Genomic DNA, 21465 nt, shown 5'->3' with positions numbered 1-21465 from the left:
AAATAATCTAGCTAAACTGCAATCAATATCGTCTTCATGCCAAATGTGTCATGTACTGTGATGCAACCTTAGATCCTGCTGAAGGAGAAAGGTAATAGTTGGTCACCGAAAGCTGAAGTCTAGGTGGTCAAGTGGGCTAAAGCTCTCGACACATTGCAGGTTGTGCTATCACGACATCTCAATAGCATGAAGTCGAATCACGGCGAAGGTCAAACAAAAATTACTTCATCAAATTTGCAGATTTAATATTGTTGTAATGATAATTTGAATAATTATGTAAAAACTGTACAAAACACCAATATCAATATAGGATATATCAAAGATTTAACAATAACAATTTGGAAATTTATACAATTAAAACTGGACATAGCAGCGCTTAGTCAATTCTAAAATTTCAAAAATGACCTAGGCTAAGTCATGTAAGTATTACTAGCATAGAGTGCATAAATATATTTCTAAATTTTCAGCAGTTTGAGAATGATTAAAAAAAAACAATCATATTAATTTCTGTAATTCAATATCTGAATCAATCAATCTTATTTCTTTCTGTGATGATATTTGTTTTCGGCTTTTTTCCCTAATCGCCACAATAAATATAGTTCTCCTTCCATCATGAATTTACATTCTTTAACAGTTATATTAAAAGTGTTATTCCAAGCAGTTTCTTTGATTATCAGTACTTCAGCAAACTGATCATTCGTTTTGTTTTTACAATAAACTAATACAGTTTCTTGCACGATTTTAAAGTTTTCAACTTCTTCATGGAAATTGTGGCTCGTTTTATTAAGTTGTCTCATAAACTTCTTCTCAAAATATTGATACAATCTAAAATCTGCATGGTTATATTTTTGAAGGTTTCTGATATCATCTGGTGATAACTTAATTTTGTTTCCTTTTTCCTTTGAATATTCATTTATTGGTATGAATAATATATCTTTTAGATTCCAACATAAAATTCTTTTCATGAGTACCAGAGATTCGACAAAGTATTCTAATAGCATTATCAGAGAAAATTCTTTATCAAGTGATTTAAGTTTTTCATCAATTGCAGTGTCATTTTCAAAATATTTGACTGGAAGTCCAAAATCAAAGGACATCCGATTATGCATTAAACGTTTTAATAAATCAGGGTGTTTTAAATATTTTGACATACGTTCATTGTCGTTATCTCCCTTTATTCTTTTTCTTATTATATCAAGTACATGCCAATAATATACTCCAGAGAGAAAATGGGATGCTGGATGTCGTATTATTCCAATATTTACGGCATCCTGACCAAGTATTTCTGTAAATTTGTCTTTACTGTAAACCACGTGGTTACATATAATGCTATATGATTCGTTTTGAGGAATTGGAATAAGTCTTTTTTTCTGTAAAAATGTATCTACGCCGAGATAATTCCAGTTACCACTTTTCTCTTTTGGTTTAGGAACTCTGGGTAATGCAATGTTCAATCTATGAGAGTCTCCATATCTTAGAAATATATTCATCACAGTTGAGCTTCCTGCTTTATGAACTTTTAGAAAAGCAACAGTGTTAATTCGATCCTTGCACACATCTTCATTTACCTTTCTTTGTTTCATTGTCGAATTGGCATAAGTCAATTCTATGTCTTTCTGATTTTTCTCCATGGTTACTGTGTCATATAATGACAAATTTGCTGCCAAAGTTCTTTCTGTTATGTTTGTAAGTCTAAAAAGTAATCCTTTAACACGTATGTCATAACATTGATACCAAATGTTCATGAGTCCAATCATTAAAATGATTATTAATATACATCTGAAAAAAGAAAGATGACTTGATTTACGGTATTGACCAATCATTAGACAGGAAAGATTAATCGAGGTACGTATAGATCTACGAAGTATTACTAGTATATGACAACTTTGAAATTCATTTTACCATATTATGATTCATCCGATTGCCTTTTCTTTTTATCTTAATTAAGTTTTCTTAACCAAGGCATAGATTACCTTAGTCGTATTTGGCACAACGTTTTGGAATTTTAGTTTCTCAATATTCGTCAACTTTATACTTGTTTGACTTTTTGATTATTTTGATCTGAGCGTCACTGATGAGTCTGATGCAGATGAATTGCGCGTCTGGCTTATCAAAATTATAAGCCTGGTACCTATGATAACAATTAACACCACTGAGTTGATGCCACTGCTGGTGGACGTTTCGTCCCAGAGGGTATCACCAACCCAGTAGTCAGCACTTCGGAATTGACATGAATATCAATTATTTGGTCATTCTTTATAAAGTAACTGTTTGCAAAAGTAAGAATTATTCGAAATACTAAGGATTTTCATGTCCCAGGCAAAGATAACCTTAGCCGTATATGGCACAATTTTTTGAAATTTTGGGTCCTTAATGCTGTTCAACTTTATACTTGTTTGACGTTTGAATTATTTTGATCTGAGCGTCGCTGATGAGTCTTATGAAGACGAAACACGCGTCTGGCGTATCAACATTATAAGCCTGGTACCTATGATAACTATTCAGTTGTTTTGTTTCAAGTATGTTTACGTTATATGACTATGGCACGGGCTTATAAAATTGTCAGGTTTCAAAGAAATGCACCGTATTACAAAAAGGAAAACAAGATAATTTTAAGTTACTAACGCTACAAATTCCGTTCGATAGTCATTTCTTCTATTAGACATGTTTAATCACAAATCGGTACCGATACCGTACACGTTTAGGTTAGGTTTGGATTCTCAAGGTTTACAACAATCGCAGGTTGTTACATTAACTTAATAAAATGGGAATTATTTCATTGTATATACTATGGATTTTTTTGGGTTTATTTCAATTATATGTTCCTTTTGATAACCTGTCTGTTTAGTAAAGTAGAAATGCCAGATGCTAAAAATGTTCAACATATAAAAAAAGAATCAATTACAAATTGAAAAAATACATAGAAATGTGAAGCTTCTTAAGTTGTGATGCATTTTTGTTCAGAAGAATAACTGACGTCGACGATAAGCAAATTTTCTCAGATTTTACTCATTGCAGATAATTTATTTGACTAAACAATGTTATGATCGTAATTTATTCTAACGAACAATCCTTAGCAGGATAGGAGTTTAATCGGTGTTGACATGAATATCAATAATATGGTAATTTTTATAAATTTGCTGTTTACAAAACTTTGAATTTTTCGAAAAACTAAGGATTTTCTTATTCAAGGCATAGATGACCTTAGCCGTATTTGGCACAACTTTTTGGAATTTTGGATACTCAATACTCTTCAACTTTGTACTTGTTTGGCTTTAAATATATTTTGATATGAGCGTCATTGATGAGTCTTAAGTAGACGAAACGCGCGTCTGGCGTACTAAATTATAATCCTAGTACCTTTAATAACTATTTGCGTCATAAAACGTTCACTATTGAAAAACAAATGATAAACATACAATTACCTGTAAAAAAAGGCGGAAGATGCCAAGGGATCATTCAAAACTCTTTTGTGAAACTCATGTGCTCCGGAAAGGTAAACAGTTAGAGCTTCACATTTAGCACCGGTCTTGTTGCTTATGCTAGTACAGAGATAAGTATCATTTGGTGAAGTCATAATTGACAATAAGACGAATAAATTATGGAAACAATAATTGGAGCATATCTATAACCATGTGTGACGCAGATTCGAGTTGACGTCCGTGAGACATTCGAAAGGATTCCTACAAACTTAACATATTTGGAACTCTTGTCTCAATAACTGCGTTGAAATCAGCAACCTGCTATCAAGGAATTCACATTAGGAGTTACAGCTCTGAAATATCGTATCAACTGACAGATATATATTGCATATTGATTCGTTGTTCCATATTCATAACAATCGGGGTAATTATTTATGACATCTTTTGTTTTGTATTGTATATGTAAATGTCATATGATTGAACGTTGTGGCGCCTTGATAAAGATGTCTCGCAATTTAGTAAACACGGAAGAGCTATTGTGATGAGAAATAAATGTAGTAACATTGTGCGAGTACAAAACATCAAAAATAAACACGTAAAATTCAACAGAATAGACGAAATCATTAAAGTAAAATGAAAGAAAAACAATTCTAAAGAATCAACCATTTATGAATTAAAAAAAACACCTTTGCAGCGATTGGTAAAAAAGCTAATAAGCAGTCACGCATTCAGAGTTTTATTTAAATATGCAGTACTGAGTTGATACTCATCCTGTCGGGGAGTATCTTTTTCATTTCCCCGAGGGTATCACAAGCCCAGTAGTCAGCACTTTTTGTGCTGACATGAATTATCAATAATATGGTTATGTTTATAAATTAACTGTTTACAAAATTTTGAATATTTTTAAATACTAAGGATTTTCTACCTCAGGCATAGATTACCTTAGCTGTATTTGGCAAAAAAATTTTGGTCCTCAATGCATTTCAACATCGTACTTTATTTGGCCTTTTTAACTTTTTTGGATTCGAGCGTCATTGATGAGTCTTTTGTAGACGAAACGCACGTCTGGCGTATATACAAAATTTAGTCTAGTTTATTTAAATAGCATTGGTAATTACTAGTGTTGTCAAATCAAACAGTTTTGCCTAATCGGGTACACTGATAATGTTTCGACCAATTAATCGGTAGTCAAATTGATGTTTCAGGCCTCATCTATAATACCTTACAAGTGTATGTTTTATGATCGATATATTGAAGTTTATTCTTGAGTATTATAAGGCTTGACTTTAATCATTCCTTGAAAAGTTTTATTTTTAATAATCCAAACTACAGTATATAGAATCTCGCTTGTAATAACTATATATTGGGATTAAGAAAATCTTCTTAATGTCGTCGAATTGACAATGTTTTTAACGAATGTCTCAGAAAATAATGTTGAGTGTTTCAATATAAGATTGTTAAGCGTATTACTCATACCACCCATTATACATTAATTCCGCTGACGTTGATGTTCAATTCTTCCTCTTTTCGAGTCTGCATTTTATTCAAAGCATGACAAAGCCTTGGACAGTGGATACAGTATATTTAGATGTAGGTTATGACATTTTGATTAAAAAATAAATTAGTGTAGTAAATCATAAATTTTAAATCGACTTACAATTAATTGTTCATTGTTTTAAAGTGTATGCTAATTATATTATTTACAGTCTTGCCCGAGCTGATAGGCAAGTTGTCTTTGTGCTAATTAGGTTTTAAGTTAATAATGTTTAATGATGATAATAATAATCAATATACTGGACAATTGATATGTCGAATCATTTACCACATTGATCATTTTGAAATTGAACTAAATTTATTAATGATGGCAATACACATTTATATCGAATCTGTTGAAATTGAAAAAAGGTCTGGTTAGCCGGTTAGCGTTTTTGGTATTCGATATCGTTGACAACAGTAATTGTTACTGATTTTATAGTAAAAAAGCTACACAGTCAATTTCTTCGTAATTTATTCAATAATTCTTTATCGTGACGTTAATTTAGAATGACATTTTAAAAGTATATATTGATTGATTTTGTTGGTTGTTGTTTAACGCCACTTTCAACACTATTGTGCTATTTCGTGTCAGTCAGTTTTTATTAAGATTGGAGTCGATTAGTATGCTGGACTAGTGAGGTATATTGTTAACAGCAGAAAGTACAATTTGTTGGAGTCGATTTCACCTGCACCGTGCAGGATTCGATCTCACAACCTCAGTTTTATGAAAAAGAAAAGAAGACACGCGGAAAAGATATACAAATTCAAGCGTGTAAAACAAACTGGGAAAACGAGCAGGAACTTGTTCTGAAGTTGCATCTGTTCTATTGAAGCTTGTCATACTCGCAATCAAAAACACTGATATAACTGCCCATTTGTGGCAGGGGTGATTTCAACCTTTTAATTCTTTGATTTAGACTATGCAAACACTATTTTGTCTTGAAGAACATAACTTAATGATTGGTAATTTCATACTGCGTTTTAAACATAATCTTAATTTATGATATACTTAGTTACCTTGATGTACTTTTTCCACATGAACATCCCATCCCGATAACACTTTACAGCAGCGACTGACATTGAAAGTCTTACTAGTTACCAAATTTGATGTCATATTACTGATTATCAACAGCTGTTAAAATAAATTGAAATTGATTTTCCTCTTTCTTAACAGGGTATATTCAATTTTCACTGAATAGTTTATTTTTCATAATCCGACCACACTTTCTTGAGGTGTTATTTAAGTAATGTATGGCTATTGATTTGTACTATATACCAATTGTCATTCCGCAAATAAGATACAGGTTATTCTTATTCAGCCCACATATATACTATACAGGTAATAAATAATGTCTGAACTTTTTTTTTAAATTGAAGGAAACCTATTTCATTGTATTTTCTTTTTCTTGGCAATAAGTTGTCTTATTGTGAAACTCAGTCAGGTCAAGAATATGAATATAAAGGGAGCAACAGTAGTATAACAGTTTTTAAAAGTCATAAACCGATTGAGAGAAAATAAATCCGGGTTACAAACTAAAACTGAGGGAAACACATCAACTCTAAGAGGAAAACATAAGAACAACAGGAACACTGAAGTGAAACAAAAACAAACGCCAACATACATAGAAACGCACAAACAAATAATATTACAGTCGACACAACATGCAAACCGCAGAACAACAACACATATATTTCATCAACGACAGACACCACATGATACATGTATCAAAAACAGTGGAGCGCTTATGTAAATAACATGCAATCTAGACCTTAATACAATTATTTTCACAATACTCATCCGAACAATTTTTGAAAGGCAATTTCATAGAGTATTTTAATTTTGATTTTGAAAATATATATTTATAATCCCTGTAGTGTGTAAATTAACGGCATAATTCTTAAAACCTAAACAAGTTTTTAGAAATTCATCATAAAGGCTTCGGATCTTTAAAATAAGTTCATGTGAAATGGCAGGGAGATGATCGTGTGTCCGAATACGTTAACTTACAAAAACACAAGTGTTTCTGTCTCAAGAAGATCCTAATCAACCATTTTCTTAAGAGGGCACTGGATCGTTACGAGTAACGATACAGGTTCACAATAAATACATTATATAAAGGCCTAAAAGGTAACGACAGTTAATGTATTTCTTCAAAGACTGCGTGTAAATATATACCCAATGAACAACACTGACCGATCTAAGCTGATTTAATTTTTACAGAACGAGTCTACCTTGGTTGTACATACGATAAATGTTGATATACACAAAATAGTTTTCTAATGTAAGTGTTTTGACAATCTGCTACAATATTTTACTTTTTATTGTAATTTGCTCGTTCGGCATACTCAAACAATTATTGCCAGGTTGAGTCGGTTAATATCCAAAGTAGTCAACTTGGGTAAGGGCTATTCCCCTCGGGCTAAAGCTCTTGTGGAATAACCCTCACTCAGGTTGACAATTTTGGATATACACCTTCTCAGCGGTTCATTATCTTATTTTGTAATGACGAACAGTAGCTTGCCAATGTTCACATTTTGTCCAGTGTGATTCAGTAATAATGTACTTGCAATAAGATAGTAAAATAGAACTCTGTATAATAGATTAACAACAAGTAATATAAGATAAGAAGATATGGTATGATTGCCAATAATAAAACTATCAAACAGAATTTAAAAAAAGTTAAATGACGAAATAAATATGTAACACTCCCAAGCGTGTCCTTCCCCCCAAACGTGTCCGATTCCCACAAACGTGTCTATTCTCCCCAAACGTGTCTATAATATTCAATGTTCCCCAAACGTGTCTGATGTCATAACCCCAAACGTGTCCAACAATATTGTTATTCGCCAAAACGTGTCCACTATTTAACGCCAGAACGTCTCATGTCGTTTATCGCTAATACATGTATCTCCTAAATGAAACCGCTGATAACGTTTACGGCAATTCTATTGCGAGGGACACAGATGATAAAGTTGTCATGTATTATCATTAGTTAGTGCAATGCCGGTTTATAATGATTATCATAATTCCAAATTTAATCTGTAATTGTAAACTTTTGACTGAAATTGCTTATTGTCCAGTTGCAAGTATTTCTTACTCATTTAGAGCGAACATACAAATAATTCTAGAGTTGAATTAATCGTTAACTTTGTAAATTATTTTACACGTCTAATAACATGCTTTATATATTTATCCGAATATTGCACGGCAGGCTTTCAGCAGGATTTTTTTCACTTTTGTCAACAGTTTTCAATTTGAATTATATGTATTTTCAAAGCTCATCAAATCATATACGGATAGTCAGGTTTTTAATAAATTTTAATAAATTTTAGGTTTCCACCATCACTAAAGATAAAATATTTAGAGCGAACATAGTTTTTCAAGTTTTAATGCTTTAACTTTTGCTGTATATCTTAACTTTTATAGACTGTTTTAATATGGCGTATTTCTGGTTGCAAGTATTTCATTTAAGGGATGATTGTAATATTTTTTCTGTCTATGAAGAAATAACATAAAAAATTTGGTGCACACTGAATAACGCGCGTAGCGGGTTATTTAACAGTGTGCACCACATTTTTTATGTTATTTCGAATAGACAGAAAACAATATTACAGTCATTTCTTATAATTTAATTCTAAATTCCATTTTAAACCGTAGAAAACCATGAAAAAACGTTGATGACGTCGCGGTCACATGACTAAATTATGTCTATGGGCTCATAACAAAATAACGTCAGCCAATCAGAAGACGCGTTACATCCAAAATTAAATTATTCATATTTAGAGAAAACATATGCTACAAGTTTTTAAGTTTTTACATTTGTACTATATAAATTTACTTTAGACTGTTGATTGCGTATTGTTCAGATTCAAGTATTTCTTCATGCATATTATGACAGAACGTAAAAGTTTTAATGCGTAGGAAAGGAACATTATTACCCGGTAACTGTACAGTTGTACTCAACGTGTGTGCTTACAATTTACATACGACATAGCTGAAATGACGCCCCACTTTTACACAGTTTATACTGCTTGTTTATAAAAGTACTTACGTACCTTATCTATATTTTTAATGAAATAGTAAAATTAGCATACGTTAATGAAATAGCAATAACCAAATAACGCTTGACATGGACACGCTTTGGGGATCGGACACGTTTGTGGGTTAGTTGAAAAATGGACACGTTTGGACGTCTATATAAATGCCACCCTTTGGCGCCCTTTTGCAACTATACATGTTTTACAGTTCAGTGACGTTTTGTGGACACGTTTGGGGGAATCGGACACGTTTGAGGGGAAGGACACGTTTCTGAGTGTTACAAATATACTACTATTGCCTTTATTTATTCAATACCAGAATTTTGACAAACGAGACAATTTCTATTTTGAAATTATAAATTTTCCTCACTGAATGAGCAATATACTAGCTTCACCCGCGTACGAAGTATAAATTTCTCATGCATGTGTACACATATTTGACTGCTGGATCTGTCAGATTAACCTATTACTAGTATGTCTGTTATGAATGCTTGACTGTTTTGTCCATTCTTTCGATGTGTTTGAGCTTTGATAACTTTTGTTATTCTTGTCAATTTGTAAGAGCTTTACCTTAATAAATTTGCCTTTGTTCAGGGATGTACTTTGGTGAGGTTTTGGAATATGTGTTAGATGATCGGAATCCTTGTTTTTTTTTAACATACTATAGAAGATAAAATAGTTTGCCACATAACACCCCTTTTTCTTTTTTATAAGACATAATAGCTCAAATTTTAAGCAGATTCTTGATTTTTTTCTTTTGATTTGAAACCCAAACAATACCAATGAAAATATAAGGTAAAAGACAGAGTCAGGCTTTTCCCGCCATATTTTAAAAATCAAACATCTCGAAAAGGAGCTCCGTGACCTATCAATATTTCAGCTTTGTTCCTTAAGGTTCATGTGGACCCTATGGCTAAAATGGCCGTATTTTCACTTTAAAATTTTCTCTGAGTACAGGCAAACCTGTGCATCTGAAAAAGTTTTAAGGCATGGCATGCCCTAGATAAATAGAATTCAAATGCATTGTATGATTTAGAAAATTTATAACTTAACTGGATTTTGCCGTGCACTTTTTTTCGTCTCTGCAGAAGATGATAAAATTAACAAACAGTTGAGTTTACCTTGATATGGTCCACTCAGGTACACAGTTTAAATAACCAATTATTGTCAGGTATCTAGTGTCCATCTAATGTCCATGTCAATTAAAAATGCTCACTTTAATTTTTACCTGTGGGGAAGTTCTCAAACCTGTTTCCCAACTTAGTTTATTTTGGCACCTTCTGGAGGAATGAAAAAAAGTGCACGGCAAAATCCTGGTAAGTTTTTATTTTTCTAAAACATAAAACATACTAAAAATTCATTTATCTAGGGCATGCTATGCCTGAAATGTTTTACAGATGCGCAGGTTTGTCTGTACTCAGAGTAAATTTTGAGGTTAAAATACGGCCATTTTAGCCATAGGGTCCACATGAACCTTAACCAATGCTCTTCCGACTTATAGTATCAATTTTAAATGTTTGATTCTTTTTAATTTCACCTAAGTACACCCTTAAGTTCGGTATTTTGTTTTTTCTTCGATTTTTACAATTATCGTGTGTGGATCATGGATTATGTATGCACAACATGGTAATATGGCTTCTCTTTCGACGAGTACAGTTTCGTTCTTTTGGTGTTCATTCAATTCACCAATTCTATTTGTTATCTTAAATGTTTTCTTTTTACCAATATATAAAATTTGAACATTGGTTAATTGATGAATAGACTTAGCATATGAAGAGTTCAGATTAAATATGACACGATTGGAGAATTGGAATCGCAAAAACACTCATCGAAGAATTACTAGTAGCGTCGACATGTTTTTATAATATCCCATTGACACGAGCAGAGATATTAGATTTATAACATCTTACTATTTCATCATTGAGGGCATATAATTATTCCTTTCGTTTCGTTTCGTTCTGTAAAGGAGTAAAAATACAAAGATAGGAAAGAGAAAATCTAATATTAAATATTTGTGCATTAATTCATTGTTAATTTAATTTGAAATCTTATTTTTTTTTATTCAACTACTCGCTTTATAAAATGATATTCATATTCGATATCATTGATATTTGTACATGTTGTATTATATAACTCACATTACTATTATTACACCGGACTCAACCACTACAACTACAAGGGTTACTTTTCTGTAATCCTGCTTGGAGTGGTAGACGGCATCCTGGTTTAAATTCGCTGAACAATTATAATATAAACTAATACGAACAACGTCGTTTACTTGGACCGAAGTTATAATGACACTGAACAATATTGAAAGCAAATGGCAAATGACACACAATAAATCGGACCTTCTTTATATACTAGTAATTCGGGGTCAAACGCGCGAGTGACCCACGACCGTTGTGCGACAGTCGTACGACAGTGACACAAAAGTAAAACGCGCATTCCATGACATGAAAACCTGAAAAAAATATTTCCCAAAACAGCTTGGGACTGTCACACGACAGTTTCACGACCGACTTGCGACAAATCCACGACAGTACAATTACATTTGTTTTTCTTCTGCCGTGTACCCATTGGAACCACCGTGAACATGTCGTAGCTGATTATTAATATAGATGATATTACCATTCGAAATATGTTTTTGACATTTTGAACGACAATGCCACGACAACTGTTTTATAGAATTCCACGATGAAAAAACGTACAATTTATTGTGACCGGAGCTGAAGGTAACGAGACTTCGAACATATCCGTCGTCATCTGTGAAACATATATTTTAAGTTGTTCCGTAATTAAAGGCAACATTAGTATACCATGTATGCTGCTGTTTAAAAGTCGAATAGCAATAATGAAGATTGTTCATATTTCCTGAACATTCAAATTTTAAATTTGTCAATGAACATAACAAGATCTCTAATAAGAACTCAAGGGCAGATTAAGGAGTGAAATATACTCGACTTGTCTCTTCTCGTCACACATAATCCTATCCTGTTGTGTGTGTGTTTGTCTATTGTCTCCAGGAATTGACACTCGATTTCACAACGTCTGTGAATGGGCAATGATTGATCCACATTGATAATGGAAAAAATAAGACTACTCATTTGTGCATCTAGCGAACACTCAAGATATAACTAGTGGAAAACATACCATTTTGTCTTACTTTAAGGATACTAAGGCAACGGTGATTTAAATTTTGGGGCTGGGGAATAGTTATTATTCCGTTCCACAATTGTTTAAAGCAATCGCAAGTGTCGCATTATTTCTTATAATATAACAAAATTTTGGTTATTCTCCCAGATTATATTTGTCATCTTTTTTCATACATTATAACATATTTGTCTTACAAATATTGATAATTAAGGTTACAATTTGATGAAGGCAAAGTCATCAAAAACGAAGTTTTAAGTGGTTTAAACATTTAAAGATATGCATTTCTATGTGTGTAATCATTCTTCACATAAGCAACTCATCGGACGTAAGTGTATTTAAAACTATTTTTCCTTTTTTTTGTCTGATCATTCGCGTTTTAATTACCACCTGTCTAAATTGTTTGCGATCTATTTCAATCAGATAGGAATGCCTTTAAGTCGGATAAAATAGACTCTCAGTATCATTGCGTATCATACAGTATGAATATAGCCCTTAGACTTAGTCAATTCCAAGCCACATATGATTACAATGTATTTGGTTGAACAATTGACCTTATGAGAGATATATCTTTGCTGCTCACTTTGATCTTATAACTCCACTCAAAAATGATTTTCCAACAGATTTTTCGACAAAATATTTCTCTTAATTTCAGAGTCAGATGCTTTGATGCATACCATATCAGTAAATATCATAGCAAGCTTCGGGATAATCCCTCTAGTTTCCAGCCTGATGCAGAGAAAGTAAATTTGAGAACCTATGGATACGGTAATGGTGGATGTACGTGGAAAGCTAACCATTGTGGACCAAACTACTGCTGTTGCAAAGCTTATTAAAAAGTATGAAAAAAATCAATATCAACTACCAATGAATTAAACATATCATATATTTGTATTTGTCTGATATTCAATTTATCATATACTTCCACTTTACTTAACATAATGACGTCAATCTGCTTTGAGTTATACATTGACGTTCTGTAAAAGGACGGGCAAAAGATACCAAAAGGACAGTCAAACTCATAGATCGAAAATAAACTGACAACGCCATGGCTAAAAGGGAAAAAGACAAACAGACAAATAATAGTACACAAGAAACAACATAGAAAACTAAAGACTAAACAACACGAACCCCATCAAAGACTCGAGGTGTCCTCATGTACTCCAGAAGGGTAAGCAGATCCTGCTCCACATGTGGCACCTGTCGTGTTGCTTATGTAATTGCAATTCCGATAAATGGTATAAATCGGTAGGTCACATTTGTAAAAAGGTAAGGGGATTGTAAGGAACATATTCAATATCATCTGTGAAACGGTTATTTCATAAGGTCAACCAACTCGTGATGGCGTCCGTAAATAGTTATCAAAGGTACCATGTGATAATTTAAAACGCCAGTCGCGCGTTTCGTCTACATAAAATTTACGACGAATTATTTTTTAATTCACCATTTAGAACTCTTGGTTTAAAGGAGGGACGAAAGATACCAGAGGAACAGTCAAACTCATAAATCGAAAATAAACTGACAACGCCATGGCTAAAAATGAAAAAGACAAACAGACAAACAATAGTACACATGACACAACATAGAAAACTAAAGAATAAGCAACACAAAGCCCAACAAAAACAAAGGGTGATAATAGCTTCCTTGTGAGCAGCAACCCTCTATCAGTTTTATGAAATTATTTCCCATTATAATGAATAACCCATATTTCAGCCAATACTTACATCTCATATATCCAAGTGAACTTGAAATTAAGGATACCACTGATACTAGAAGGACTGCTTCATACCTTGATCTTTTCCTCAATATTGACGTAGATGGACGACTTCACACGAAAATCTATGATAAACGGGACGATTTCAACTTCCCAATTATCAATTTCCCATTTCTCAGCAGTAACATACCCTCTGCCCCTTCGTATGGTGTTTACATATCACAATTGATACGTTATTCACGTGCTTGTTCACACTATACGGACTTCATATACAGGAGTGTGCTCCTTACGCAGAAACTGCTCCAACAAAGTTATGAGGAGGACAGATTAAAATTGACACTCCGTAAATTTTATGGACACCATCACGATTTGGTGGATCCATACGATGTTTCGTTGACCAAACTAGCTAAGGACATTTTTACCACATGGTAGATTGTGTTTTGTCATAATGTCGTCTAATCTTTTAATTACCAAACGTGACTTATTCCCGATTGTGACTGTGTTGCCGAGTGTGAACTCGCATTACTATAAGACGTGGTACGGTACTTATACATCCCATATTCATGTATTTAGTTTAAATGTTTAATGTTATATTTGTAATTCTCATCGGATTTTGTCAAATGTGTTAATGTCTTTTCTATTATATTTCTGTGTTATGGTAAAGAAAATTAATCACCGCCTTCATTTATCAGATTTGATTTCGTTCAAAGTAATCAGTACGATATTTTACGTTTGAAGTTAGATTCATAACAAACCTGACATAGTTTTATAATATAGTTAATTGCTACCTCAGTTTTATATTAATAAGAATTAAAATGTGCTTTGTTATTAAATGCAATATCAGTATTTAGTTCAAATATATAATCTTAAATTAATCCTAATTCTAATGACGTCATTTTTTCGTCATTTTTCATTTTTTGATGCTCTGTTTTACTAATTCTAATGACGTCATTTTTTCGTCATTTTTCATTTTTTGATGCTCTGTTTTACTAATTCTAATGACGTCATTTTTTCGTCATTTTTCAGTTTCAAATAGGACGTCACTTGGCGTAGAGGTTTATACGTATTCGGATGTGTCTACTTTTGTGTTTCAAATGTCTGGTTATGTAAATGTATTTCAGTTGTTTCCTGTAATTAGTTAACACTTCAGCTTTATCATGTACATCTTTTGAATATTCATTTTATTAAATTTACTGTTTGCAAAAGTATAAATTACTCTAAATTATAGGGATTTTCTGGTAACTTAACGGAAAACCCTTGCCGTTTTTGGCACAACCTTTTTGATCTTTTGGTCCTCGATGCTGTTCAACTTTGTACTCGTTTCGGCTTTCAAACTTTTGTATCTGTGCGTCACACATAGGTCTTGTGTGGACAAAATACACTTCTGGCGTATTAAAATTTTGAACTTGTTGGCTGTTGTTCGTGTGATTCTTTGTCTATTGTGTTCTCCAATTTATTTATATTGTAGTCCTGTGTTGTCATTTTGATGTTATATTTTACATGGCCATAAAAGTGCGAGGTTTGGCATGCCACAAAACCAGGTTCAACCCACCATTTTTTCCTTTAAAAATGCCCTGTACCAAGTCAGGAATATGGTCATTGTTATATTATAGTTCGTTTCTGTGTGTATTACATTATAACGTTGTGTCGTTTGTTTTCTCTTATTTTTGAGTGTAAATTCACATTGCGATAAGACGTGTCACGGTACTTGTCTATCCCAAATTCATGTATTTGGTTTTGATGTTATATATATATGTTATATTTGTTTTTCTCGTGGGATTTTGTCTATATGTGTTACATTTTAGTGTTATGTCGTTGTTCTCCTCTTATATTTAATGCGTTTCCCTCGGTTTTAGTTTGTTATCCCGATTTTGTTTTTTGTCCATGGATTTATGAGTTTTGAACAGCGGTATACTACTGTTGCCTTTATAATACATTTTTTTTTAACAATTTCGCTTTATTTCAAATACACTATTATTATTTCATAGTATTTTTAAAGGATAAATTTTTTCTAATAACTATTCAATAAGTTAACTAACGAGATAGGATTTCACGGCAAAGGAAAAAATATCCCCGGGAAATATTTTCCTCCGGATAAAAAAATAACAACAAGTACTGTGACATTTTTTCCTCCGGATCAAATTTCACCCGGATATAATTTTGCTTTACATATACACTACGTATGTAGGCGCTGCTGGAATGTTGCTACATAGAACATAATTGTAAAATTTCTATAGTACACAGATACAAGAGTGAAATAAATCATTCAAATGGCTCCGCAACCAAATTTTCGGGGCAACCCTCATCCGCCATTTCGTCATTTCGTTTTCTGTTTAAATGCCTCCACATATTGCCCAAAATTTAAGTATGTGAGTCTACTATGTTGAGTAACAGATCGAATGAACATTTTGTTCCGCTCCGCTTATTTTGCCAAAGTAAAGGGCTTTGGACTTTTAAAATTTCACCTCAAACTTTGCTAATCACGGGCCATTTTTTGGCTTATCAATGAATAATGATATTGTGCGCCCTCCTCCAAAAACAAAAAAATAAAAAAAAAATAAAAAGATTACTTCTTTGCACTATTACCCTAAGAATACAAAGGCAAAAATGTTTGTGGACTTTGAAACTTCTTAAACATAGCAGTTATACTGATTGTTTTCTACAGTATACATGTGTCTGTCAAAGGTTGGCAGCCTTAATTCAGTGTTGTCTGTTTGTTACTGTGTAACATATTTGGGTTTGGTTGATTGTTTTGTACATTAATTAGGCCGATGATTTTATCGTTATAATTGCTTTACACTTTTGATGCATTTCTTAGCTGAGTATGCGGTGCAATGACCTACAGTTGTTAATTTCTGTGACATTTTTGTGGTCTCTTGTGGAGTGTTGTCTCTTTGGCAATAATACCACATCTTCTTTAAATATTCATTTTTAAAATGTTCACTCCTAAAAATGAATCCAAGCTTTTTTTTACGAACGAGGCCATTCGTGTCTTTCCGATTCATCTTGATCAACTTGTCGTTCTTATAGATTAATTTTGTTTACTACAAATAAAAAAAAAGAACGAAAAAAGTGAAAGAAGTTGATTAGACATCAACACTTTATAGTCAAGCCAAATGTTCTCTGAAACGTTGGTAAATATGGTCTCTTATCGACGTCTGTTTCTTGAATATGTCGTATGAGATTAGCATTCCAAAATTGACGGGTGATGATCTAATTCTTTTCCCGTTCTGAAATTTCCTTTACATAGTAATTGGATAGCCGTATCTATTGTATCCGGTGGTATTTTTCATTTGATTATAAATTCAGGGGATGTTGGTAGTTCTCTACAAACATAGTTAGATCTGGACATGCTAGACTGGTGAAGTGTTGTTTAAAGCCTTCTGGTACATTTTCCCAAAAACTGCGTGACGTCAGTTCCTGCTGATTGTTTTTTTAACTAGGCGAAGTAACAGTTTTGTATCTTTTGTTTAAGTTTCCAAAATTCGTTGTTTCGTTTAAACATAGGGCAACTTTCCAGTAGCACCTGCATACGGAGTAAATATCTCCACATTCATACAATATTTCAGGATTTGTATTTTCTATTATGAATTACTTGATAGAGAGATGCTGCTCACAATGCAGGTGAGCTATTTAACCAAGATTTACAAGTCGTAAAGTTGAAACCATCCCTTCGTAAATTTTACAAACGCCATCATCGGGTTGGTTTACCGTTATGGAATTCTGTCTTGGGCTTTAAATCTTCATAAACCATGACCAAGTAATTTCTAACATATACACCAATGATGGACGGTGTAAGAACAATGTTGTTTTGAACTTTTAACCATTTTTTATCAGTTAATTTACGACAAAGCAAAATATCAATGAAATTTCCGGACATAAGCGCTGCCTCCCTGTTTGAAAACGTCCCCTGTTAGATACATGAACCCAGTGGTTGAAACACTTCATTACAGAAACAAGGATTTCATTGTTAATACCAGACGCACGTTACGACTTCATAAGACTTAATCTGGCAATTGAGTCAAACGAGTGTATGAAAAAAATTATTTAACGAAGTAAAAAAAAGTAATGTGTGCTGCTTACATAAAACTTTATACCAACAATGAGTTAAAATATGTATACGTTAACAAACTGCTGTTTTTGGAACATATTGACTGTAAAAAATGATATAAAACTTTACATCGATCATAATGGCATGTTATTGTTATCAACTCATTTTGATTAACGACAAAGCAACATATGAATGCAATTTGAACAAGTATAAGTTCTCGTGACGGGGACCTTTCCGTTTGGAATGTCCTCTTGCTATTTTCGTCTTAAATTTGGTGTCATTCATCTTTTTTAAAGTATTTACCAACATTCCAGCTGAAAGACTTTGTTATAGTTAAAGTTGTCATTTACTCTGTGTAATTTAGTTTACTGTGTGGATTTGATGTTCCATCATGTCCATCGAAGTCGTCACCGTTTTTCTGTGCTTTTATGAGGTTCGCTCCTGTGTTTCATAATAGCACGGTATTTTGAATAGATATGTAGGACTCTAAAGTACAATGGTACTCGAAAGTGGATGGTCACGCTAAAGTGCGATGGTCTTCGCTAAAGTGCGATGGTGTCTCACGCTAAAGTGCGATGGTCGTTTGTTTGCTTTAGTACGATGTACCAATAGGTTAAGGTTCGAGGGCTTTAAAAACTTTTAAGAACATTCAATGTAAAATAGTGCAGAATCTATTATTATAAGGTATATATCATATGTTATAGGCATTCTAATTTAAATGTAGTCTTAAAAAAAGTGTATGATTCCAAAAGACCAACCATAATAATAATAAATAAAAAGTTATAAAAACGAGATGTTGTATGATTGCCAATGAGACAACTATCCACAAAAGACCAAAATGACACAGACATTAACAACTATAGGTTACCGTACGGCCTTCAACAATGAGCAAAGCCCATACCGCATAGTCAGCTATAATAGGTTAGTTTAGGTTTTACAACATACTATGTTTTTTGTAAAGAATTTTTTAACAATTCGAGCGTATAAAGTATTGTGATAATTGGTAAACCTTGCCGTTCACACATTGTAGCCTATTACTTATGGTAACAACTCCCCTTACAATCGTCCTTGTAAATTACATATACAAAATTCGTTTAATATCGGAAAAAGTAACATTTAATGTTTACGATTTAATTTAAAGAAGAGAGAAAGGCGATGTTCGCCGACCTTAATTTTCCTTTTTTTTGTAGCGACTACACATTCATGTTATATTTTCCTGCAATGTACTTACTACTAGTCATATTCTAGACGACAATTTATATTTTACGCATGAAAAGTTTAAGTGCCAAATAATCTGCAACATAAACAACGATTCAAATGTATCCGTTCGCTTCCAATAAAAGCAGGATACAGGATATCTATGCGAAAACTACTTGTATCTATAAGGCCTATAGTAAAACGATCGACTAAAGGATACTGTTACAAGTTCTTCTTCCAGCTTCCACAATAAAACACATTTGCTTGAGCCAACAAAGCTCTGTTAAAATTAAAATTAATTAAGTTACTGACATTTTGTTGAAAAGTTCTTAATCAAATATTTGAAATTTGTCTTCCGGCGTGTTCATTTTTAGTCTGTATATTTCTAACGTCTATACTTTCACAGACCATCGGACTTTAGCGTCTTGAGGGATCGCACTTTAGCGTATACCATCGTACTTTAGCGTGACCATCGTACTTACCGTCCCCATCGCACTCGAGAGTCCTACATATATATGAAGATGTGATATCTTTGCGAAAAGGGGTCTCTAGTTTTTCCCGACATTTAACTTTGGCATTTTTGTCTTAAAGAAACTATGAAATAATATTAAGGATTAAATGAATTTTTTAAGAATGGCTTTTTGAAGGCCGTACGGTGACCTATAGTTATTAATGTCTGTGTCATTTTGGTCTTTTGTGGATAGTTGACTCATTGGCAATCATACCACATCTACTTTTTAATATTTTTAACTGTATGTGATAAAATCATGAACATAGAAGTAGACGTTAGCAGGTAAAGTTTTATTTACACTTAACATACAATACCAAAGGATTCCGATTATCTGACAAAGTTTCAAAACAAGGAAAGAGAATATCTTTGACATTTGCTATATTTGATATAAAAGGCAACATTATAGGATAGGTAAATTCATCGGTAACCGAGATTGAATTTTCTCAGACCTTTTAGAAGGCTTTGCAACAGCAGTAGTTTGGACCACAATGGTTAGCTTTCCAGGTACATCCACCACTACCGTAACCGTAGGTCTTGAAGATAACTGTGTTTGAATCAGGCTGTGCAGTCGATGGGTTGTCTCGGAGTCTGTTATGGTTTTTACTAACCTTGTATCCATCGAAGCAACTGACTCTAAAAGTACAAAGAAACATATTGTTGTATTCTGTCATGTTATATCTGTAACATGTGATGCTTTGAATTCGCTACTTTCTGCGTACTGATGTTGTTTATCATCTTAACAACGTGTTTTATAGTTCTTTCATTTGTCTTTGCTCTATTAATAATATTACTTTTACTGTTGAATGGTTTTATGTGATATCCGTTTGACGTGGCTCGGTACTTATACATCTCGTCAATGTGTCTCGTGTTTGTATTGTCTTTCATTTTTTGGTGGCGTGTTTTGTATATGCGACTTATTGTATTTCTTTGGTTCTTATAACGTGACTCTGTACTTTAAAAGATCCCGTCAGTATGATATTGTTCTATTTTATGTCATTATGATATATTTCTATTATGAATTACAAAATACGTTGAACAATAAACGTCAAAATCCATCAATCGCGTAGAGGAATTAACTATTTGTGGATTCTTATAAATTCTGTATATAACTTTTGTACTATTTTCAATCTTGGTCTATGTTCCTTTAAATTGTTATACGATGATGACTGATGTACCCATATTTTGACTTTTTTATTTATTGTGTTTAGTAGACGCATCAATGTAAATATAACGGAATTTGATGAGACTGTCATCAAAGTTAGAGGGTTAGCGGTATAAAACCAGGTTTAATCCATCATGTTCTACATTTGAAAATGCCTGTACCATGTCAGGAATATGACAGTTCTTATCCATTCGTTTTTTATGCGTTTTGTTATTTGATTTTGCCATGTGATTATGGACTTTCCGAATTGATTTTCCTCTAAGTTCAGTATTTTTGTGATTTTACCTTTTATCACAACAGCCGCTTGTACGACATTAAGAAACATACAAAAAATGCAAAATACAGCAGCATGTGTTATCACCAAGACGAGAAAGCTTGCAATTCAAAATAAATTTTTTTTATTATATACTGTGCTTTGAAAGGTATCGGCCTTGCTTACAAACAGGAACAAGTAAACATGCACGTGCTTGTACGATCTCGCTGTTCAGGCTCTTCACAACTTCTTATGATTCCAACAAAAAAAAAAACAGACGGAGGCGCACTACGAAAGACAGCTTGATTGGGTAGCGGCTTTTTTTTTTTCAATATTCCGACAGTTTGAGAAAATGCAAAGAACAAGAGTACTTTCAGAAATATTACAATTGTTGTCCATTCGTTTGATTTGTTTTATCATTTGATTTTGCC

General features: G+C 33.0%; 2 protein-coding genes across 4 annotated transcripts in view; both read right to left on the bottom strand.

Annotated features, from left to right (window-relative positions):
* Positions 1–228: 228 nt before the first annotated feature.
* Positions 229–21465, bottom strand: part of LOC139484632 (galactose-3-O-sulfotransferase 2-like) — a 66663-nt gene continuing 45426 nt past the window's right edge. The window contains exons 2-3 of one of the 2 annotated variants that reach the window (XM_071268458.1): positions 5976–6090; positions 229–1779 (exon numbers count right to left, since the gene is read on the bottom strand). In XM_071268458.1, coding sequence (XP_071124559.1) covers positions 537–1779; positions 5976–6007 — 1275 coding nt within the window. In that variant the 5' untranslated portion in view covers positions 6008–6090 and the 3' untranslated portion in view covers positions 229–536. Of the gene's footprint in view, positions 1780–5975; positions 6834–21465 lie in introns of those variants that run through there. The other variant, XM_071268459.1, reaches the window with a different exon arrangement.
* Positions 19895–21465, bottom strand: part of LOC139484634 (uncharacterized) — a 47036-nt gene continuing 45465 nt past the window's right edge. For both annotated transcript variants that reach the window (XM_071268464.1, XM_071268462.1), the window contains exon 3: positions 19895–20252. In XM_071268464.1, coding sequence (XP_071124565.1) covers positions 20072–20252 — 181 coding nt within the window. In that variant the 3' untranslated portion in view covers positions 19895–20071. The remainder of the gene's footprint in view (positions 20253–21465) is intronic.

The sequence above is a fragment of the Mytilus edulis genome, chromosome 8, assembly GCF_963676685.1.
Source record: "Mytilus edulis chromosome 8, xbMytEdul2.2, whole genome shotgun sequence".
NCBI classification, from domain to species: Eukaryota; Metazoa; Mollusca; class Bivalvia; order Mytilida; family Mytilidae; genus Mytilus; species Mytilus edulis.
The sequence above is the reverse complement of the archived record's forward strand: the minus strand, read 5'-3'. Positions and strand labels throughout refer to the sequence as shown.